Source organism: Danio aesculapii, chromosome 8 (genome assembly GCF_903798145.1).
Source record: "Danio aesculapii chromosome 8, fDanAes4.1, whole genome shotgun sequence".
In the NCBI taxonomy this organism is placed as follows: Eukaryota; Metazoa; Chordata; class Actinopteri; order Cypriniformes; family Danionidae; genus Danio; species Danio aesculapii.
Genome location: NC_079442.1, coordinates 2,504,783 through 2,529,607, shown reverse-complemented (window position 1 = coordinate 2,529,607; position 24,825 = coordinate 2,504,783). Strand labels below are relative to the sequence as shown.

At 36.1% G+C, this 24,825-nt stretch overlaps 2 protein-coding genes across 3 annotated transcripts in view; one reads left to right on the top strand and one right to left on the bottom strand.

Moving 5' to 3' along the window:
- Window positions 1–11,834, top strand: part of gna14a (guanine nucleotide binding protein (G protein), alpha 14a) — a 30,996-nt gene extending 19,162 nt beyond the window's left edge. Inside the window, exons 2-7 of the mRNA XM_056464606.1 lie at window positions 1,269–1,453; window positions 3,077–3,231; window positions 6,067–6,195; window positions 8,224–8,353; window positions 8,427–8,580; window positions 11,275–11,834. Of these exons, the coding sequence (XP_056320581.1) occupies window positions 1,269–1,453; window positions 3,077–3,231; window positions 6,067–6,195; window positions 8,224–8,353; window positions 8,427–8,580; window positions 11,275–11,465 (944 nt within the window). The 3' untranslated portion in view covers window positions 11,466–11,834. The remainder of the gene's footprint in view (window positions 1–1,268; window positions 1,454–3,076; window positions 3,232–6,066; window positions 6,196–8,223; window positions 8,354–8,426; window positions 8,581–11,274) is intronic.
- A 5,095-nt stretch (window positions 11,835–16,929) lies between these two features.
- vps13a (vacuolar protein sorting 13 homolog A) overlaps window positions 16,930–24,825 on the bottom strand; it is a 95,842-nt gene continuing 87,946 nt past the window's right edge. For both annotated transcript variants that reach the window (XM_056464604.1, XM_056464605.1), the window contains 4 exons: window positions 22,566–22,651; window positions 20,608–20,731; window positions 19,667–19,741; window positions 16,930–17,516 (listed from right to left, as the gene is read on the bottom strand). In XM_056464604.1, coding sequence (XP_056320579.1) covers window positions 17,469–17,516; window positions 19,667–19,741; window positions 20,608–20,731; window positions 22,566–22,651 — 333 coding nt within the window. In that variant the 3' untranslated portion in view covers window positions 16,930–17,468. The remainder of the gene's footprint in view (window positions 17,517–19,666; window positions 19,742–20,607; window positions 20,732–22,565; window positions 22,652–24,825) is intronic.

Genomic DNA, 24,825 nt, shown 5'->3' with positions numbered 1-24,825 from the left:
CAGCCTAAACTCCAATGACAATGATCACCTCAGGTACTGATTATGGGCTTTATTCAGTGTTAAATGCTTCCAATGAGAGTTTAAACACCGTATTACATGATATTTATTGCCAAGCAGCAGCAGATAGTTCATCTCAGATCTTGAAAATGAAATAACTTGCAGATGGTTTGAAAATGAAAGTCAGAAACTGACTCTGTGCAAACCAATCAGTCACACAGTAGCCTATTAATACAGTTAAAGAGGCGTCAAGGCAGAACAACAGCATAAACTACTATGACAATGATCACCTCAGGTACTGATTATGGGCTTTATTCAGTGTTAAATGCTTCCAACGAGAGTTTAAACACCGTATTACATGATATTTATTGCCAAGCAGAAGCAGATAGTTCATCTCAGATGTTGAAAATGAAATAACTTGCAGATGGTTTGAAAATGAACGTCAGAAACTGACTCAGTGCAAACCAATCAGTCACTCAGTAGCCTATTAATAAAGTTAAAGAGGCGTCAAGGCAGAACAACAGCATAAACTACTATGACAATGATCCCCTCAGGCTTTATGTAGTGTTAAATGCTACCAATATAAGTTTAAAAATAATTTTACATCATATTTATTGCCATAATACTGAAAGAAACAGCAGATAGTTCATCTCAGATGTTGATTCAGTGCAAACCAACAACATCAGTCACAAGTTAAAGAGCTTTAATATTAATTTAATTAAAGTCCCTTACCATTTTGTTGGTATATATATATAAACATATACAATTTTGTTATATTGAATGACATTTTTAATTTTTAATTAATTTTTTATTTCTTTATTTGCTCAAAAATACAAAATATTGGAATAAAACAGAAAAATAAGCAATAATTTGCTGGAAGAGGCAAAAAACCTCTACCTAAATAATAATAATAATAATAATAATAAAACAATAACAAAACAATTGCATTACAACAAATGCTAAATGACAATTAAAAGTGAAAAATGAACACACACAAATGAAATTATAAAGTCACATCCACACAATGAAATCATACTATAAGAATTATCACAAAGTTACAGGACAACATTAAATAAATAATCCCTAATTTAGTATTGTGCTCAACATGGATGACTGTTGGTAACATGTAAACTTGGGAACTGACGAGTAAAATAGCAATGAACCTGTGAATTTACTTGATGACTTTAGTGGATGTCTTCTGTAAATCCTGGTCATTATTCCAGTGTTAATGCAGTAATAAAATGATGCAATTGTCTGTTCCCTTTTTGTAGGCACAGGCGAGAGCGGCAAGAGTACGTTCATTAAACAGATGCGGATCATTCATGGCTCCGGTTATACTGATGATGACAAGAAGGGCTTCATTAAACTCGTCCATCAGAACACCATGAGCGCCATGCAGTCTATGGTCAGAGCTATGGACATGCTCAAGATCGCCTATGCTAACTCTGAAAACCAGGTACTTTTGTGGATATACCTTTGGAAACTATTTGGCATATACAATTGAAGTCAGAATTATTAGCCCTGAATTATTAGCCCCCCTGTATATTGCTGTTTAACAGAAAGAAGATGGTTGTCAATACATTTCTAATCATAATAGTTTTAATAACTCATTTCTAATAACTGATTTATTTTCTCTTTGCCATGATGACAGTAAATAATATTAGACTAGATATTCTTCAAGACACTAGTATTCAGCTTAAAGTGACATTTAAATGCTTAACTAGGTTAATTAGGGTAAAGTTAGGGTAATTAGGCAAGTCATTGTATAACAGTGGTTTGTTCTGGAGACAATCCAAAACAAATATTGCTTAAGGGGCTAATAATATTGACCTTAAAATGGGTTTAAAACAATTAGAAACTGCTTTTATTCTAGCCTAAATAAAACAAATAAGACTTTCTCCAGAAGAAAAAATATTATAGGAAATACTGTGAAAATTTCCTGGATTTGTTAAACATTATTTGGGAAATAATAGAAAAAGAAAACAAAATTCACAGGAGGGCGAATCATTTTTACTTCAATTGTATATTTTGAATACATTTTATTTATCATATATACAGTCTTCTGTGTCAAAATGTAGTACAGTTGTGTTAAACACTCACTGGCCACTTTATTAGGTACACCTTACTAGTCCCGGGTTGGACCCCCTTTTGCCTTCAGAACTGCTTTAATCCCTCATGGCATAGATTCAACAAGCTACTGGAAATATTCCTCAGAGATTTTGCTCCATATTGACATGATAGCATCACGCAGTTGCTGCAGATTTGTCGGCTGCACATCCATGATGCCAATCTCCCTTTCCACCACATCCCAAAGGTGCTCTATTGGATTTAGATCTGGTGACTGTGGAGGCCATTTGAGTACAGCGAACCCATTGTCATGTTCAAGAAACCAGTCTGAGATGATTCGAGCTCTGACATAGCACGTTCACGTTGTGTGTTCAGAGATGCTCTTCTGCAGACCTCGGTTGTAACGAGTGCTTATTTGAGTTACTGTTGCCTTTCTATCAGCTGGAACCAGTCTGGCCATTCTCCTCTGACCTCTGGCATCAACTAGGCATTTGCACCCACAGAACTGCCACTCACTGGATATTTCCTCTTTGTCGGACTGTTCTCTGTAAACCCTAGAGGTGGTTGTGCGTGAAAATCCCAGTAGATCAGCAGTTTCTGAAATACTCAGAGCAGCCCGTCTGGCACCAACAACCATGCCACGTTTAAGGTCACTTAAATCCCCTTTCTTCCCCGTTCTGATGCTCAGTTTGAACTGCAGCAGATCGTCTTGACCAGGTCTACAAGCCTAAATGCATTGAGTTGCTGCCATGTGATTGGCTGATTAGAAATTTGCGTTAACAAGCAGTTGGACAGGTGTACCTAATAAAGTGGCCGGAGAGTGTATTTCATAAGCATGTTTGTCATCTTCACCTATTTGTTTTCCTCCCTGAAGGTTTTATGTCCTGTTTTTAAGCTCTGCTAGACTTTGCATTAATTGGCTGTTTTCTGCAATCTGGCTCTTGACCGCACTCTCTCATTGGTCTCCCGGGAGATGCTGCTGAATGCTGATTGGCTGATCTTGTCTCTGCAGGCTCACTCCGCACTGGTCAACGATATTGAAGTGGATAAAATCATGAGTTTGGATGAGACTCAAGTGAAGGCTCTCAGCAGTCTGTGGAGCGACAGCGGGATTCAGGAATGCTACGACCGCCGCCGAGAGTACCAGCTAACCGACTCTGCCAAATAGTCAGTGTTGTGTTTGTGAACTGATATATAGATTATAATTATACATATACAGTTGAGGTCAGAATTATTAGCCGTCCTGTATATTTTTGCCCCCAATTTCTATTTAATGGAAAGAAGATTAATTTCTAATGATTTCTTTTATCTTTGCCATGATGACAGCACATAATATTTGACAATCAAACACAAATATTGCTTAAGGGGGCTAATTATATTGACCTTAAAATGGTTTTTAAAACATTAAGAACTGCTTTTATTCTAGCTAAAATAAAACAAATAAGGCTTACTCCAGAAGAAAAAATATTATAGGAAATACTGTGAAAATTTCCTTGCTGTTAAACATAATTTGGGAAATATTTGAAAAAGAAAATTCACAGGAGGGCGAGTAATTCTGACTTCAACTATATAAGTTTATAGGAGCTCTGCAGAGCCTTCTGTAATAGCAGTATGCTTACTTTTATAAGTATTACTACAAAACGAATATACTTAAGCGTAAACTGTATATATTTGCACATTATTTTCATGATTACCAGTAGGCCCACATGGAATCTGCGCGCGCAGAATTCTGCAGATTTTTAGCCCATCATTGATTCTGATTATTTACTTGTGTAAATGTGTGTGAATTACATTTTTTTAATTATTACAGTAATATTATTGACTAATATGAAAATATTTATATGATTTATTTACAATACAGTTTGTAAAGTAATCATTTCTGTCTTTTAGTTGATATATTATATGAGAGACTTGCTTTGTTTACCAAATAAAGTGGATCTAGATGGATTTGCATTGTAAAAATTAAATACAAGTTAAAAAGGTGTTACTTTTTATTTTTTTATATATTAAGTTTTTAGTTATGATACTCCCAAAATAATTCTGCATAAAACCGCAGATTTTTACCAAAATTCTGCGCAGAAATAGCAAAAGATGTCCGTCTGGCCCTAGTTATGAGTCAACTAAAACCATAAAAATAAATGCCATTACTGGTAATATAATATAAAATACAAGTAAAATATATTTTTTACTGAAAAAAGTAACTTTAAAAATGAATATAAACTATACAGACATATAAAACAGTGCAACATAATCACTTAAATTTGAAACATAAAATAAAAACTGAAAATATAATCTAATATTCAAAGGATTAGTAAATAAAATAGCTCATTTAACATTTGCAATGACTTGACAGTAAGTTATTAGAGTAAATAATAGTTGAATTAGAGAAACGTACGAGTGCTTAAAATAATTATAATAAATAAGTGCATGTTTATATCATGTTATAATCATTCCTGTCTTTGAAACGTGGTTAAATGTACCAAGCATTAAAATTTACTGTAGTAAACAAAAAAAAGTCAAACTTGCTTGTATTTAATTATTAATAGTGATGAACTTAAAACTTATTTTCAAATAACATTTCAATTTAATAACATTTAATAACTATATTTAAAATTATAACCAAGTATTTGTATATATGCGCTTATAATATAACTATCCCAAACTAACCACAAAGATCTTAAAATACTTTCATAATTTTATTACGAAGTTTTAGTTAAAAATGTATTAAATAGTTGTAAGTGTGTTAAGAAACAGTAATGATAATGTCTCTATTTTTAATAATAATTCTTTTTTTCGGAATGAACCGCCAACTTTTCCAGCATATGTTTTAAACAGCGGATGCCCTTCCAGCTGCAACCCATCACCCATACACACATTCACACACATACAGTACAGACAATTTAGCTTACCCAATTCACCTATACCACATGTCTTTGGACTTGTGGGGTAACCGGAGCACCCGGAGGAAACCCATGTGAATACGGGGAGAACATGCAAACTCCACACAGAAATGTCAACTGATCCAGCCGAGGCTCGAACCAGCGACTTTCTGGCTTTGAGGCGATCGTGCTACCCACTCTGCCACCGTGACACCCGTAATAATAATTATAATAATAATAATAATAATAATAATAATAATAAACCATTTTATTTAATGGCAAATTTCAGTAAAAACACACACACAACGCTCACCACAAACAAATAATCTGCAGTAAAAAGCCATGTTATTAAAAAAATCCTGAACAAACATACCAGCCTTTAAGTACTCATAAGAATCCTTCTATTTGATCAATTATATTATCTGCACTGAGCTTTTATTTTAGAAATACATACTCTCATTATTGGTTATACCTTAAAGAGCCCATATTATACATGAAATAGGGTCATATTTAGGTTGTAAGGGTCTCCAACAACAGTCTAATATGCATGCATTTAGTTTTACCTAATTATCCCAGCGACTCCCATATGAATCGTTTAGTGATTCATTTGTTCCCAAACCCGTCCTCAGCGCGAAGCTAATCTGCGCTGATTGGACCGATGACAGCCTGCTGTTAGTGGGCGGGGCTGCAGGTTTCAAATCTCCCGGATTTGCGCGCTACGCTACTTGTGTTTCGTAGCCGCGTCATCACGAAACACCTAATGACTCGTTATCAAGACGACTCGTTTGAAGCACTATGAGTCGACTCTTTTATAGATGAATCAATAGTTTTAAACACTGTACACTTACAGATTTAAGCCTTAGCTGGATATTTCACTTCACTTAGAGCTGTGTGACACACTACATGGAAGGGCATTTTCAAAAACCCATAATATGGGCTCTTTAATAAAAGTACACATACTTTCTCATAAGAGGAAGTCCAGCAGTGGATGTTTGTTTTTCCAATAATATTAATTCCTCTAAATTCCCAGCATGTTTTTGTGCCACATTCATGCCATCACAATAATCATTTACATCACTCCATCTGTGATTTGACGCCAGTATTTGTTTCCTCTGATGAACAGTTACCTGAGTGACCTGGACCGGATCGCCGACGCGGCATACGTTCCCACTGAGCAGGACATCCTGAGGGTCCGGGTTCCCACCACAGGAATCATCGAGTACCCCTTCGACCTGGATAACGTCATCTTCAGGTGATCAGTGTTAGGAATATAATCACATAGGTCAGCAATACAATTACAGAATAACAGAAGCGAATTACTGATGCAAAGCTATTTTCCGCTCTGGGAGTCTATGGCAGCCCTATGAACCGTTTGCGTCATTTGCGCAAACTTTGGCACACTGTTAGAGGACCGTCTGATCTTCAATCACAACAAAAATCAAACTCTCTAGCGATATTACAGGCTGAATAACTGCAATGGTTTGAAGTATTAAAACCAATCTTTTAGGGCTCTATTGTCACTTTTGCTATTTAAAGGATGGAAAAATGTGGTTTGCACCCCGGCGCATGGTCTAACAGGGTTGTGCTTATTCTCTTAGTGAGTTCTGGGTGTGTTTTGAGCATAACGTGCATTAAACCAATCAGAGTCTCATCTCCCATTTCCTTTAGACTCTTAAATGACACATTTGCTATTTACATGACGGACTCTATAAGTGTAAAACTGAACGCTTCACTAGCGAGAAAACAGTTAAACAGAGCATCTGCAGCACGAGGATAAAGAACGAGCCTCCTCCATTCAGCCTCTTTACTTTCTCTTTACTTTACTCCTTTACTTTGGTGGATAAGGAAACGGTGGAAACTGACTCCACTAAAGACATCCACTATCCTACATATTTAATTTCCTTTGTTAAGCACACAGATTTGTGTCAGAACTATTTCTAAATTCAGTTCTAATCTCCAGCAAACAAATAAATGAACAATAATAATGAAGTGTGGTCAAAACACTGAGTTATATCCAAACACACGTCCTGTTCTCGTGCCCTATATGATGATGTAGACGTCTCCAAAACCCGACAGGTGGACAAATCTAAACTTGTTTTTATTAAAACAAATGTAAATATGCAGATAATAACTAATACTGCTAATAATAATAACATTTTACGGATGCAGATTGCCATGAATAAACTTTAAAAAGGTGAAGAAGGCATAGAGGCAGTGGTTTTTATATTTGGGTAGAAAATAATCATTTTTGTATCATTTTAATCCTTTAATTGTTTTCATCTGTAAAGATAATTGTGTGTTGCTGTTCATCCTGTGTGTATTCAGCAATATGTAAGTGTTTGGACCTGCATAGGAGCATAACTAACGCGCTCTGCGCTGGACAAGATTTTAGTTGGTGAATGACACAGTCTATTTCAGTTCCTGAAAATAGCAACGCATCAACAATGCGCCTTAACGCAACATCTTTCAGACCGGCACACCCGTGAGTCCACAATGTCGCACAAATGCATTTGCTATTTAAACAACATGGCGCAAAAAATGTGAAAATTAGTGTTGCGCTGGTCTGAAAATAGCAACAAATCACGCCAAACACATCTTGCACCCAAAGTGTGTGATCTAGACCAGACATTGACCAAACCACATCAGTTTGCGCCACCTTCTGGGTAAAATTGACAATTAATTTCAATCGTATCACATGACTTGTATAGTTTTGTCAATTGTCATGATTCCTTGGATCATGCCGAGAACATTGATATTATTTTTTTTCCTAATTGACACGACTTCCATTCCACCGTTGGATGCCCTTCCAGCTGCAACCCAACATTGGGAAACACCCATACACTCTTGCATTCACACACATACACTATGGACAATTTAGCTTATTCAATTCACCTATAGCGCATGTGTTCGGGTGGGGGAAACCGGAGCACCCGGAGGAAACCCACATGAATACGGGGAGAACATGCAAACTCCACACAGAAATGCCAACTGACCCCGCTGAGGCTCGAACCAGCGACCTTCTTGCTGTGAGGCGATCATACTACCCACTGTGCCACCCCTCTTGAAAAATATCTAGTCTAATATTATTTACTGTCATCATTGCAAAGATAAACGAAGTCAGTTATTAGAAATGAGTTATTAAAACTATTCTGTTCAGAAATGTGTTTGAAAAAAATCTCTCTGTTAAACAGAAACTGGGGAAAAATATACAGGAGGAAGCGTTCATACTTATCTTCTTTGCATATATTGCATACATATTTTGTATCGCTGTTGTGTTCAGGATGGTGGACGTCGGGGGTCAGAGGTCAGAGCGCAGGAAGTGGATCCACTGCTTCGAGAACGTGACCTCCATCATCTTCCTGGTGGCTCTGAGTGAATACGACCAGGTCCTCGCCGAGTGTGACAATGAGGTCGGTCTAACTGCGAGTGTGTATGATTTCATCCCTTGTGTCTCCATCTTCACGCTGCCTTTCTGTGTTTCAGAATCGCATGGAGGAGAGTAAAGCTTTGTTCAAAACCATCATCACATATCCCTGGTTCCAGCAGTCGTCCGTCATCCTCTTTCTGAATAAGACTGACATCCTCAAGGAGAAGATTGTTTACTCTCACGTGGCCACGTACTTCCCAGAATTTACAGGTGAGTGACTTACAACAGCGTCATTTAAACCTGATTTATTGAGCTTATTTTTGATGTATGAGTTGGTGCCGCCATTGGAATCTTTATGGCTGTCGACTTCAGCTCTCATTCACTTCCATTGATTTTCTGTCATTAAAAACGACTTGTTCTGCCGCTTGATGTTGCAAACTGATGTTTTCTTATTATATTATTCTACTTTTTATGTAGTCACGAACACACTTGTTTGTAGAGCAAGTTATTTGACCGTTTTCTGCCGTTTATTATTGTCCGTAGTGCACTACTATCATCTGTTCTGGATACGGGCCTGATCCAAAATCATGTGAACCTCAGGATAAGGAGAAACAGGCAGACTAACATGAGCATACTTTTATGCACTACTATATAAGCTTCAGGTATTAATATGTATGTTTTAAGATGTCATATTAATACCTAAAGTGTACATATTAGCACCTAATTTCTAGATTATTTCATTCAAATGTCTTTAAATGCAATATTATCTGAAGATGTAATAATGTAGGTGGTTCTCCACTGCGTATATAAACTTCATGACACCAAATAATATAAAAAATAATTATAACTAGGATCTAAAGTTCGTTGACAAACTTTGATGTTGGCTTGAGAAAGACAACAATGTTGTGAGTCATCGCTAGGCAGTTGCTAGGGTACTCTGGGTTGTGACTAGGCAAGTCTCATTTACGTGTTTGATCAAATCTTAATACTTAAGTATTTATAGCATGTAGCTAATCATTATTAGCATGTAGCTAATCACTGCTAGCAGGTGTAGCATACAGGAAGTCCCGTTTGCTAGTACGAGTCAAACAAGCCAATCTACAGTTCCCTACGATGTACTGATGCTGAGATATTGTTGTTGTTAAATGGTTGCTAGGTTAGTTTTTAGTTGCAATGGAGTCGATTGACAGCTTAGAATGATGAAACAACAAAGCTTCTTGGGAATACGAATGATATAAATGAATCCCAATGCCTCTAAGACGGTGCAGCATAAAGATGTCCCCATTCTTCTTCACCATTGTAAGTCCATGCGCAAGTTCGGGACGCTCTTGCACCCTAGGGGTACAACTTACACCCCAGTTTGATATGTAGTTTTAGATTTACATTAACATTTACATTTAGTCATTTAGCAGACGCTTTTATCCAAAGCGACTTACAAATGAGGACAAGGAAGCAGTTTACACAACTATAAGAGCAACAGTGAACAAGTGCTATAGACAAGTTTCAGGTGTGTAAAGTCTAAGAAGCAAAGCATTAGTAATGTAAGTTGGGTTTTTTTGAGAGAGAGTACAGTTAGTGGTATAGCCAGAGAGTCAGTTAAGATTAGGAAGGAAAGTGGAGACTAAATAGTTGAGTTTTTAGTCGTTTCTTGAAGACAGCAAGTGACTCGGCTGTTCTGATGTAGTTAGGGAGTTCATTCCACCAACTGGGCAGATTGAATGCGAGAGTTCGGGAAAGTGATTTCTTCCCTCTTAGGGATGGAACCACGAGGCGACGTTCATTCACAGAACGCAAGTTTCTGGAGGGCACATACATCTGCAGGAGTGAGAGCAGATAAGAAAGAGCAAAGCCAGAGGTCGCTTTGTAAGCAAACATCAGAGCTTTGAATTTGATGCAAGCAGCAACTGGCAGCCAGTGCAAACGGGTGAGTAGCGGAGTGACATGTGCTCTTTTGGGTTCATCAAAGACCACTCGTGCTGCTGCGTTCTGAAGCAGCTGAAGAGGTTTGATAGAGTTAGCTGGAAGCCCGGCTAGTAGAGAGTTGCAATAGTCCAGTTAGGAGAGAACAAGAGCTTGAACAATGAGTTGAGCTGTATGTTCAGATAGGAAGGGTCGGACCTTTCTGATGTTTTAGAGTGCGAATCTGCAATATCGAGCAGTTTTAGAAATGTGCTCAGAGAAGTTTAGTTGGTCATCAATCGTTACTCAAAGGCTTTTTACCATTTTGAATGCAGTAATGGTTGCCCCATCCATCTGGATTGAAAAGTTATGGTTTAGAGTCGGGTTGGCAGAAACTTCAAGCATTTCCGTTTTACACAGATTGGCAGCTTCATGAAATGTGCATGATCTCACGTTTCTAAGAATTTAGAGTTTGAGAGTTATAATGCATCAAAATTTGGTTCAATGTTAAGTCAATAGGATTTTTCCTTGTCAGTTTTTTGGAAAACCAAAAGCTGGACCAGTTGGAAAAGATTTAGTAACCCGAGTCAGACTAGTCTAAAGGTCTGGCCCAAGCTTGATGGTCATAGCTTAAAAGCCCTAGGAGGAGATAGACATAGAAATTTGGATCAGAAGCCGGAAATAATAATAGGTTTAAATGGGATAACAGTGCGCTGGCTCATCACAGAAAGTATATTCAAGAGACTGCATGTGCAAATTGCACTTTTTTTTTGTAAAGAAATTATGGTAACACTTTAGTTTAGGTCAAAATTCATGCTACTAACTACTGGCTTATTACCTGCCTATTATTAAGATATTAACTGTTTATTAGCACTTATAAAGTAGGGTCTTATTTTACATCCATAATTCTACTCAATATCTAAACCCAACTACTACCTTACTAACTATTAATAAGCAGATCATTTATAGTTTATTGTGCTAAACGTTTTAGTTAATGGCATGAAATAAAGTGTTACCAAGTGTGATATAGGGCTAAAAAATGACCAACAGATTATGTTGTTTTAGGTCCCAAAAACGATCCAAAGGCTGCGCAGGAGTTTATTCTGAAGATGTACCAGGAAGAGAATGAAGACAAGGACAAAACCATCTATTCTCACTTCACCTGCGCCACAGACACCGAGAACATCCGGCTGATCTTCGCCGCAGTTAAAGACACAATCCTGAGGCACAACCTGAAAGAGTTCAACCTGGTTTGAAAATCTGCAACCGCCTCCTGGGTAGATCTAGAGCTTACAATAACCCAGCAATCTTCTGTTGCTGAGCTCGTTTACGGACGTTTCTCATGGATTAGATGCGGACGGGTCATAGCAGAGTCAGCTATTTTTCAGTCCTCTGTAGGTCTAGTAGATGGACAGATGAGGATATTTCGCTCTTGATGTAAGTAGAGTTTACTGAGATTTAACCTTTCGTGTATGTAAAATAGATCAAAGCTGATTGGTGGAGCAGCATTTAAAGGCAAATTAGAGGGAGAAGTTTACATGCGAATGCACAAATCTGTCTGAAAAAATGTTGCACTGTGTATAGTTGAAGTCAGAATTTCTTTTTTAAATATTTCCCAAATGATGTTTAACAGAGCAAGGAATTTTTTATAGTATTTCCTGTAATATTTTTTCTTCTGAAAAAAGTCTTATTTCTTTTATTTCGGCTAGAATAAAAGCATTTTTTAATTTTTTAAACCATTTTAAAGTTAATATTATTAAAGCAATATAATTAATATAATATATTAAAATGTCACTATAAGATATATACTAGAGTCTTGAAAAATGTCTAGTCAAATATTATTTACTGTCATCATGACAAAGAGAAAAGAAATCAGTGATTAGAAATGAGTTATTAAAACTATTATGTTTAGAAATGTGTTGGAAACAATCTTCTTTCTGTTAAACAGAAATTGGGGGAAAAAATATACAGGAGCGCTAATAATTCTGACTTGAACTGTAGCTATTTTAACCAACCCAGGCTCATTCTGAAAACGTACCTCCACGGACGTTTCTGGAGACCGCGAAATACGTCCCGGCGGCACGTTTTTCTGCAGTTTTTGTTTACGCGAATCCGCTAGAGGTCGCCGTGTACGCTTTTCGAGATCTCAAATTTCCCTCGCGAGTGCCATTCGCGCCTGCTGTTCTCACGTAAACCCACCAGAGGCCGCTGTCGACTTTTGGACAGACTTTCTGACTGACTGAGCGAACGATCAGCTGACGCACCCTCCCCCTTCCCTAAACCCAACCAATTTGATCAATTGACCCGCCCACCCACTTCCCTAAACCCAACCAACACGTTTCAAAACCAATCCAAAAAAAAAAAAAACACATCCTCACCCTTTTTTACCACATCCTCACCCTGCTATTCACTTGTTTATTTTATATTCTGGATTCTGTTTGTGTCTTACCTGCTTTCTGGAACCGATCTTCACCGGACTCTAATCCCCGTCTTCATGGTCAACTCCTCTCTGCATCTCAAACCCGCTAACGGGACAAACTGGTTGCAGCTGGAATGCCGCCATACGGAGGTAAGCGGTCAGCTGGTAAGCGCGAAAAGGAACAGCATCACACCGCCCCGTAGCGTTCGTTTAAAGAAATGAAATGCAGCCATACGTACCTCCGCCTACGTAATTCGCTGTCTCCAGAAACGTCCGCAGGGCTACGTTTTCACAATGAGCCTGTGTTGATTTTAACACAAGACTTTATGAGATATTATTATTAATAGTGCATAATGATTTACTAGCATTTGGGTCAGAGAGGATTTTAAAGACCACATCAAATCAAATGTCAAGATATGAGTGAAATAATGTTCTGTCATCATTCAGTGTAACGCATATATTTATGTACAAGTTAAACAATATAGTTACTTTCACCTGTAATCAGTCGGATATCAATAGAAATATACTGTATTTGATTTAAAATATTTAAAAGAAAAATAAAAGAGCAATATCACACAAGTAGCAGTGTGATATGGCTGGATATCGGCACTGCTGGGAGGTGTGCGTTGGCTCGAAGCTGCAGGCCGTTCGACGGCATAATCCTGTATATAAAAAAGAAAATCAAACATTGAGAGTCTCATAATCCTTTTGTATGAGGAACTACTTTCTTACGCTAGTCATTCACTTTAGACACTTTAGAGCTAATGTTTAAATGATTTTCTAGCGTAATGTCTAAAGTGATGACAAAACAGGTGATTTTGCTCACATTTAAGACTATAAGGCTGAACAGCATGAAATGCCATCAGTCTACAGAGATTTCTACAGAGATTGCAATCTGGATATCACAATAAATAACTCAGAAAAAAACAAAGTAAAGAAAACACTATCCGGTTACTATGGTATAAATACAGCACTACAACATATAAAAAAAGAGAGATTGACTTCGAATATCACTTACCTGATCTGTAATGATTTGTTCAGCTGTAGTTTAAAATGTACACTAAAAAAAATGCTGTTTTTTTTTTTTTTACTAAGAACTTATCATGCGGGCTCTGTCGCCATCTTGTGGCAGAAGGCTGATGGCCACCAACGAGCTGATCTCCAAAATCATAAATATTTAAAATAGGCACTATCGTTATGAAATAAACTATAGTTGCAATATAAACAACTGCATTCTCATCTAAAAAAGCCTCAAAAGTACATTATGCTGTCCAACAGCTGCAATATTTGTCAAACTGTTTGTGGGCGGAGTAATACACAAGAGTGAAGAGGCAAGTACAAGTGCTGACATTACTATATATATATATATATAATCTATATCTATCTACACACATATATATATATATATATATATATATATATATATATATATATATATATATATATATATATATATAAAATCTAGCCATCTGTAGAATAATAGCATGAAGAATTCGCAATTAATGAGAATTTTATGCACTGCTAGTGTTTTTCAGCAATCAATAAAGAATAATGTGACTATTTTCAATTTCACACAGTTATTTTTACACCATTGATCATGTAATATGATTAAAACATAATCATGTAAATAGACTTACGCATTCATTTAGTTGTTGAAGCGTTAAACGAGATGAAAAACCGTTACCCGCCGCCAGGAGAAGCAGGCGACCGCAGAAACTCCATTGACATCCTGAGGTAAAATACTTTCCATATTTTAAAGACATGGCAGGAAAACAATGAAACGTAATGCGGTGCTTCTTATCTGGTTTGAGACCTACTTTATATCGTACATCAATGAGGCAGTGAAGATCGTTGATTTGAAAAGAAACCCGATCTTAAACGAGGTGTTTTGTTCACCGGAAGTGCTTGCGCCTAAAAAATAAAAGTCTCACAGATAATTAAAAGTCCTTGCGCACATACTCCATTCTAGTTACACTGAATGACATCTGAATAGGTTTCTTCTATAAATCATAGTAATAGTATACGATAGTTATTAGCCTAACTATGATAGTCATGAATGTACAAGAACTAGTAATGCACTATTGTTTTGATACTGTCTTTGACCAGTTTACTAGCATTTATTTGGCATTTTGGTGTCCGAATTCACATTGTATATAATGTTTCTCATATTAAACATGCATATTCCATCAAACAAATCTTTGTTTTTCACAGGACGGCAAATTCAGCCGCATATTTCCTTTATTTGACCTCAGTACGTTTACTAGCGGTAGTGAAAACCTGAAGTGCCTTTAAACTCTAATGTCTGTTTCAGCTTTGATGATATTTATTAAACAAGGATTTTACTGTAAAGCTGTATGTTGTACTCTGTAAAAGATTGAAATGTGTGTAAATGTGCATAATAAATGAAAAATGACAAGAATGATGCAATAAAATGTCACTTTTCTGAAGCCATGATTGAAAACATGAAATGCAATTCGTTCATTTATTTTCCTTCAGCTTAGTCCCTTAATTATCAGGGGTCACAACAGTGGAATGAACCACCAACTATTCCGGCATTTTTTACGCAGTGGATCCAGCCGCAACCCAGTACTGGGAAACACCCATACACTCTTACATTCACACATACTCTACAGCCAATTTAGTTCAGCAAGTCACCTATAGCGCATGAGTTTGGACTGTGGGGGAAATCGGAGCACCCGGAGGAAACCCACACCAACACGAGGAGAACATGCAAACTCTACATAGAAACACCAACTGATCCAGCCGGGACTCGAACCAGCAACCTTCTTGCTGTGAGGCCACAGTGCTAACCACTGAGCCACCGTGTTTTATTTTCTAATGTGATGCATTGTTTTTATTACGTTTTGCATTTTCTTCAATATTATAAGCTTGTGTCGTGTGTTCAACAGAAGACGAGCTGTTGTAAATAGCAATTTTCTTAGCAAAAATGTCCAACTTTGACATTTTGTTACAAGCTTCTTCTCAAACATGGCCAAAAAAAGCTGCTTTTATGAAGAAAAAAATGATATATATATATTGTTCTCCCAAAAATGAAATCTCTATCATTGACTTACCGCTTGTTTCAAACCTTTATGAGTTTCTTGCTTCTGTTAAACACAAAAGAAGGTATTTTGCAGAATGCTGACTTCCATAGTATTTGTTTTGTCTACTATAGAAGTCAGTGGTTACCGCTTTCAACATTTTGTGTTTAACAGTCACTCATAAAAGTTTGAAGCACCTAGTAAACAGTGAGTAAGTATTCATTTTTGCGTGAACTATCATTTCAAGGTATTAGCATTTATTAAGTTAAAGGTGCAGTGTGTAAGTTTGACACCCAGTGGTTGAACTAGGTATCGCATTCCTGGATCAAAACAAATGCAAGCGCAGGTTGCCAGATTGAGGACTGAAGCGAGTGACTATCGAACTTATTCAAAACCTATATCAAATTGATATATGGATATATTGATAATTGATAATCATTTTACGTCATATTTATCGCCAAATACTGAAAGCAGCAGCAGATAGTTCACCTCAGATCTATAAAATCAAATAAACTGTCTGAAATTAAACTTTAGAGCTGAGACTCCAACACAACGCAAACCAACACATATCAGAGATTCAGCATCTACGTTTAATCATGTTGAAGAGGTTTAATATGTAATAACTAGATTATAAACCTTACCATTTTGTTGGAGTGCAGTGAGTGCACTATTCTGTGCTTCTAAATCACTGCAAATCTCATCACGTAGCGTGTTGTTAGGACAAGGGTTTACGTTCGTAATATTTATATTATTTGCTAGTTAATAACCTCATGTGGAACTCTGAATCTGCGTCTCATTTCGGAGTCTGCAACTGTCCACCAGAGGTCGCATTTCGGGTCGTGGATGCATGCTTTCAGAGCCCTCCTGAATGAATAAAGAAATACTAATAAAATTTAAAAAATGAATGAAATATGCAGTTTTCCACCAAGGCAACCCGGGGTGCTGAAATATAATTGGCTAAACTGGTAGTGGGCGGGTTAAAGGGACCAAAACAAAGACAGACATTCCAGCACGGAGAACCCATTCTCAAAGCAGAATATCTGACTTCAACATTGTTTTTCAGATAAACAAGAATGTTCACTGAGCATGTTTCTGAATATCTGCAAATATAATATTGTGTTTGTATGCTTTAGAAGAGTCAAACACTTACACATACAGCACCTTTAACATTAAAACAATGTAAAACTCAGCATCAACTTTGGATATGATTGAATAAAATCAGTGCTTTTCCTACATCAGGCTCAATAAACAGACTCCATGTTGTTTTCATGTCGACTTTAATATCAATTCATTGACGTCAATATTTTCACTGATCGCTAAATAACCCATTGTTGCATATCTGAGTTGCGTTACAGGTCTTGATGGACAAGCTAGAGAATCAATTAAATAGACAGCGACAATCTAAATAAGACTTCATGCAAAGCCACGTATTAAAAATATCCTGTACATACAGTTTCAGACATTCCCGCTCTTTTTCAAGACAAATAAAAGACATACAGTGTGTTGGTCTTTATTAATATGCATATAAAACAATCTTCATTTACACTTGAGCAGGATTTGTGTTAGGAGACATGATCTGCATGTTGAGGCACATTGTAGAGGACGACGTAGTGTGTGTGTGTGCGTGAATAAGTCTGCAGGTTTGGACAGAAAGTTGTGTGTGTGTGTGTGTGATGTAAACACAACACTCGAGCACACAGTCTAACAGTCAGTTTTGGGTGTTTAGTGAATGACTGTTGCATTGTGGGTAAAGTGTCACACTGTTAAAGGCACAGAGCAGAGCATAGTTACTTCTTGTGTCACTTTGGCAGATTCTCCCGCGCATCTTCAAGCTTGGCGAGAACCCACTGAGAAAAAGAAACACACAAACACACACTTTCTTATCTGTTCTTTATTGGGATTAATGGTTCCACGAAGAACCTTTAACATCCATGGAACCTATTTATTGCAAAAAGCTTTGATTTAGTGGGAAAAAAGTTCTTTAGACGATCAAAATCTATGAAAAATGGTTCTTTGGGGTACAACATTTCCTTGCTGTAAGTAATTTGTGTCCTCGTTCTAGGTAAAATCCTGCACACAAAATAACCCTTAACTCCTTACAGGTGCTAGTGCTTTATTCATCTTCAGTATCGTATCGCTATGTATCACATGGTATCGCATCACATTGTATCATTTTTTATCGTATCGTATTGTATCACATGGTATCGCATCACATTGTATCATTTTTTATCGTATCGTTTTGTATCACATCGTATCGCATCACATAGTATCATTTTGTTTTGTATTGTATCGCATCACATTGTATCATTTTGTATCGTATTGTATCACATCGTATCGCTTCAAATTGTATCATTTTGTATTGTATCGTATTGTATCACATCGTATCGCATCAAATTGTATCATTTGTATTGTATCGTATTGTATCACATTGTATTGCATCACATTGTATCATTTTGTATCATATCACATCACATTGTATCATATCGTATTGTATCGCATCACATTGTATCATTTTGTATTATATTGTATCACATCGTATCGCATCACATTGTATAATTTTGTATCGTATTGTATCACATCATATTACATAAAATTGTATAATTTTGAATCATGTTGTATAATTTTGTATCGTATCGTATCATATATCGCGTCACATTGTATTATTTTGTATCTTATCATATTGTATCACATCGTATCGCATCACATTGTATTTTTTTGTATCATATCATATCGGATCACATTGTATAATTTTGTATTGTATCATATCACATCGTATCGCGTCACATTGTATTTTTTTGTATCATATCATATCGCATCACATTGTATCATTTTGTATTGTATCATATCACATCGTATCGCATCAGATTGTATAATTTTGAATCATGTTGTATAATTTTGTATCGTATCGTATCATATATCGCGTCACATTGTATTATTTTGTATCGTATCGCATCATATATCGCGTCACATTGTATTATTTTGTATCGTATCATATTGTATCACATCGTATCGCATCACATTGTGTTTTTTGTATCATATCATATCGCATCACATTGTATAATTTTGTATTGTATCATATCACATCGTATCGCATCACATTGTATAATTTTGTATCACATCGTATTGTATCACATTACATTGTATAATTTTGTATTATATCGTATTGTATCACATTGTATCACATCACTTTGTATAATTTTGTATCATATCATATCACATCGTACCGCATCACATTGTATAATTTTGAACCATATTGCATTGCTTTGTATCGTATCGTATCATATCATTTCGTAACATTTTTTTATAGTCTTATATGCTGGGAAGTCATTTTGCTGGGGACAATGTTTGTTTTCTCAAAATCTGCATAAATCTTGCGAGATCGAAATGTCTATGCTTTACAACTGTTTAAAAAACAAATTCTGTTAAAATGGTTTATTGTGAGTCAAAAACAGCAGAAATATCCAAGAAAAAATGTGCATAAACTGAGACTTTGGGGACTTTTCATTTGCAATGTCAGTCTATTAAACTACTGATTCTTTTTCAAAAAGATGCCGAAAATACAATCCACATACTACAATGTACATGTCAGCAACCATAAGTTGACCATCAGAAATACACTATTACATAGACTGATTGGCATGATCATGCATCCACAATGATATGAACCATTATAGAGGTGGTCAAATGTATATTTATATCACCTATTATCCTAACTGTTAATGTTATTATTTAAGATATAGATCAGAGACAACTATTTCTCACTATTAAAGGGCAGACCCCCCTCCTCCCCCTCCCCCATACATCTTATATGGTGTGCTTAGGGGGGGTGGGGGTAGTCATGTGTTAATTAGGTAGGTCAATCCCCCTTACCCCCCAAAAATTTGCACTCTGCTATATTTTACCATCATCCACATTGATTTCCTGATGAACTGATCCAGAATCTTTGTCTCTCAGACATCAGTTATTTGTTTACAGCAGTGAAAAACACAAACTTTACCTTTGCTAGTTCTGGAGTTTTGAAATTGATGATCTTCCCGAACTCTTTGGCGTGAAACACTGACTTGACTCTCTCCTGTCAAAATCACAATAACACAAATCAGCTTTTCCATCATAACTTAAGCCATCAGAAGGCTTTGTTATTCATATTATTGATTAAGCTCCTCCCAAACGCCACTGCTTACATCATTGGAAAGAGCAGATGAAAAGTGCTGATGAACACTTAACAACATGTCAAGTACAACGTAATACAAGTTAGGGTTAGGTTAAGGGTTAATACCAACTGTAGTTACCTAGTAAGTATATACAGTTGAAGTCAGAATTATTAGCCCGCCTAAACTATTAGCTCCCCCCTGTATATTTTTTCTCCAATTTCTGTATAACGGAAAGATTTATTTTTTAACACATTTCTAGACATAATAGTTTACTCTTTGTCATGAGGACAGCACATAATATTACACTAAATATTCTTCAAGACACTAGTATTCAGCTTAAAGTGACATTTAAAGGCTTAACTAGGTTAACTAGGGTAAAGTTAGGGTAATTAGGCAAGTCATTGTAGAACAGTGGTTTGTTCTGGAGACAATCTAAAACTAATATTGCTTAAGGGGGCTAATAATATTGACCTTAAAATGGCTTTAAAACAATTAAAAACTGCTTTTATTCTAGCCGAAATAAACCAAATCAGACTTTCTCCAGAAGAAAAAATATTATAGGAAATACTGTGAAAATTTCCTTGCTGTTAAACAACATTTGGGAAATATTTGAAAAAAATAAGATTCACAGGAGGGCGAATAATTCTGACTTCAACTGTATATCAATCCAGTTTAATGAAAATGAATGTAAAATGTAGAAATGTGAAATAAAGTGCTGTCAGTGAGGAGAAATGATTTGGTCTTTAGAATAACACTCTTCTCTAATAAACAGTTGTTTATGCTGTACCTTCGCTTCGATGCGCAGTCTCCTGCCCTCCACTATCATGGGCGCTTTAGTAAACTCATCAAACAGATACTGCCATTCACACGTCAGCTGACCAAACGTGCCCTTCGTCACGAAAAATATCCCTCTGCAGGAAAAATACACACACACACACTGAAGTGTATACTACATCAGCTGTTTCCGTTTATCTCAGCTTTGAATCTTTGTCTGTTTGGCGCCATCTTGTGTCTGAATAATGCGCAGGTTAGTGTATACTCCATCAGCTGTTTTCATTACTGTCAGCTTTGTGTTTTTGACTGTTTGACGCCATCTTGTGTCTGAATAATGCGCAGGTTAGTGTATACTCCATCAGCTGTTTTCATTTCTGTCAGCTTTGTGTTTTTGACTGTTTAGCGCCATCTTGTGTCTGAATAATGCGCAGGTTAGTGTATACTCCATCAGCTGTTTTCTTTTCTGTCAGCTTTGTGTTTTTGACAGTTTGACGCCATCTTGTGTCTGAATAATGCGCAGGCTAGTGTATACTCCATCAGCTGTTTTCATCTCTGTCAGCTTTGTGTTTTTGACTGTTTAGCGCCATCTTGTGTCTGAATAATGCGCAGGTTAGTGTATACTCCATCAGCTGTTTTCATTTCTGTCAGCTTTGTGTTTTTGACTGTTTAGCGCCATCTTGTGTCTTAATAATGCGCAGGTTAGTGTATACTCCAGCTGTTTTCATTTCTGTCAGCTTTGTGTTTTTGACTGTTTGGCGCCATCTTGTGTCTGAATAATGCGCAGGTTAGTGTATACTCCATCAGCTGTTTTAGTTTCTGTCAGCTTTGTGTTTTTGACTGTTTGGCGCCATCTTGTCTCTGAGTAATGCGCAGGTTAGTGTATACTCCATCAGCTGTTTTCTTTTCTGTCAGCTTTGTGTTTTTGACTGTTTGGCGCCATCTTGTGTCTGAATAATGCGCAGGTTACTGTATACTCCATCAGCTGTTTTAGTTTCTGTCAGCTTTGTGTTTTTGACTGTTTAGCGCCATCTTGTGTCTGAATAATGCGCAGGTTAGTGTATACTCCAGCTGTTTTCATTTCTGTCAGCTTTGTGTTTTTGACTGTTTGGCACCATCTTGTGTCTGAATAATGCGCAGGTTAGTGTTTACTCCATCAGCTGTTTTTTATTGCTGTCAGCTTTGTGTTTTTGACTGTTTGGCGCCATCTTGTCTCTGAGTAATGCGCAGGCTAGTGTATACTCCATCAGCTGTTTTAGTTTCTGTCAGCTTTGTGTTTTGTCTGTTTGGCGCCATCTTGTGTCTGAATAATGTGCAGGTTAGTGTATACTCCATCAGCTGTTTTCATTTCTGTCAGCTTTGTGTTTTTGACTGTTTGGCGCCATCTTGTGTCTGAATAATGCACAGGTTAGCGTATACTCCATCAGCTGTTTTCATTTCTGTCAGCTTTGTGTTTTTGACTGTTTGGCGCCATCTTGTGTCTGAATAATGCACAGGTTAGTGTATACTCCATCAGCTGTTTTCATTTCTGTCAGCTTTGTGTTTTTGACTGTTTGGCGCCATCTTGTGTCTGAATAATGCACAGGTTTGTGTATATTCCATCAGCTGTTTTTTGTTTCTGTCAGCTTTGCATTTATTTAAAGAATTAATAAACTGTTATATCTCAGAACAATGTTGTGTGTCTAAATTCTACATTTTGTCGCAAGCAGCTGTGTAATAAAGAGGATAAAGTACATCCAGGATGGTTGTTTTCGCAGAATAAACCCTTCAGTCATATATAACAGTGCTCCACTTCATGTAGGGCTGCTGATAAACCTGTCAGGCTTCATTCTGTGAGAACAACCACTTGAACGTACTTCATCCCAAACTTAAAAAAAAACAGCGACAAGTGTGGTAGTTCTAGTGTTGAAACAGAAATGCCTTTCCATCTAAATGTGCTCATGCAGAACGAGGTGTTTACAAAGATGCACCTACCTTTTAGTGATCATCAGGAAATCTGACTCGTTGACTTTAGCATGAGCAAAGTACCTGTACTTGGCAAACCGTCCGTTTTCAATACTCTACAAACCAAATAGAGAAACCAATTAATAAACACTGCACATAAAAAACACAATCCTGTGAATTTCTGCAGGCAAACCATTGCCGTCCACATCATGATCTGATAATGAATGACCTGAAATATGGTGATGGAGTGAATATGACGACACAACTACTGATATTTCAGACAACAAAAACCTGAAATATTTTCATCTTCTTGTACATTACAGCAGTTTTAGGAAGCTTCAAACCAAACTTGACCAACATTTGACGTTATTTTACTTCAGAGTGTTCGACTTGAACATGTTCTGCATGCAAGAATGCAAATGTCTAGAATTTCCCTTGTAAAAAGAGTCTAATTCAATGCAAAACATAAGCAAAGATTTGTTCTCAGTGTTTTCTAGAAGTCTCGGCACACACACTCAAAAGCATGACGTTTGTGTTTGGTCAAACTATTTATATAAAACAAGGGGGGGGGGGGGTAGGTCAACTTAATCGTTTTACATTCAATCCACTCAAAATAAGTAAATTCCGTCATGTTGCTCCAACCCAAATCGACAGTGTGGAACTTGTGATTGTGTGAAATGGTGCCTGAAATGTAATGCATTGTGGGATTGATGAGTGTGGAATGGGTTAATGATGAAAAAGGCACTCAGAAACAGACTTTTATTAAGGATAAATGACAGATGATGGAAAGAAACAAAACATATGATGGAATAAATCACAAAAAAAAGCGATGTTCACATTTAAGTAAATGTTTTCCATACTACCGTCTACTGTACACGAACTACTTACTAATTACTTACTAATTACTTACTAATTACTTACTAATTACTATTAGTAAATTATTCATAGTTAAATGCAAACAGACGTGCTATTTAATAATAGAAGTCATTAAGCTGATTTTCCTGGTCCTCATCAGAGTCATCATCAGTATTTTTCCACTGAGAGACGGTTGTTCTGCTCTGTGAAACAGCACAAGAGGAGCTTTGGTCAGAGGACGCTTTACACTATACTATTACTACACTAATGGCGCATTTCCACTGACTAGTACGGGTCGGTATGCTTTTATGTTTGTTTCCACTGTCAAAAGATACCACTTTTCGGGTGCCCTTCCCAAAGGGTACCTAGCACAACTATCGGTACCAAAAGGCGGAGCCAGATGTGCAGCTAAACGCTATTGGTTTACAGAGAAACGTCACTAGCACGTGCAGAAGCCAGGAGAATGAAAACAAAGGAAGCACCATTTATTTATGTAGATAAAGCATTTGTTTAATAAGAAGTGCTTCTCATACGATATGTGAACTTCAAGCGAGAATGAGGTTGACTGCAACTTTATGTCAAACACCACAACTACCAAAAAGGTACCATTGGTATAATTTGGCAGTAAAGACATAAGCCTGATAAAGGAGACCTTTTCCAAACCGTACTTTACCGCTCAGTGCAAACGAGGCCTAATTTTACACTAGTACTGACTACTAACACTACTGGTATAATCACTGACTGGCCAACACAACACTAAACACGCTAAACGCAACACTAAAGCTCTATAGCTACACAACACATCAAACATTATGTGGATTTATTAGTTTAATTAAAGTTTTAATTAAGTATTGTATATGTATACACTACAATTCATTTTTCAATTAAAAACTTTATTATATTTCATTTTATCAGTTATATTAATTTATTAATATTAATTAACTAAAATGTTGTTTAAATAAATAACTGTTACATATGCATACACTATCATTCAAACATTTATAAAATTAAGAACTGTGTTTATATATATATATATATATATATATATATATATATATATATATATATATATATATATATATATATATATATATGTATATGTGTATATATATATATATATGTATATATGTGTATATATATATATATGTATATATGTGTATATATATATATATGTATATATGTGTATATATATATATATGTATATATGTGTATATATATATATATGTATATATATATGTATATATATATATATATATATATATATATATATATATATAAATATATATATATATATATATATATATATATATATATATATATGTATGTATATATATATATATATATAAATATATATATATATATATATATATATATATATATATGTATATATATATATATATATAAATATATATATATATATATATATATATATATA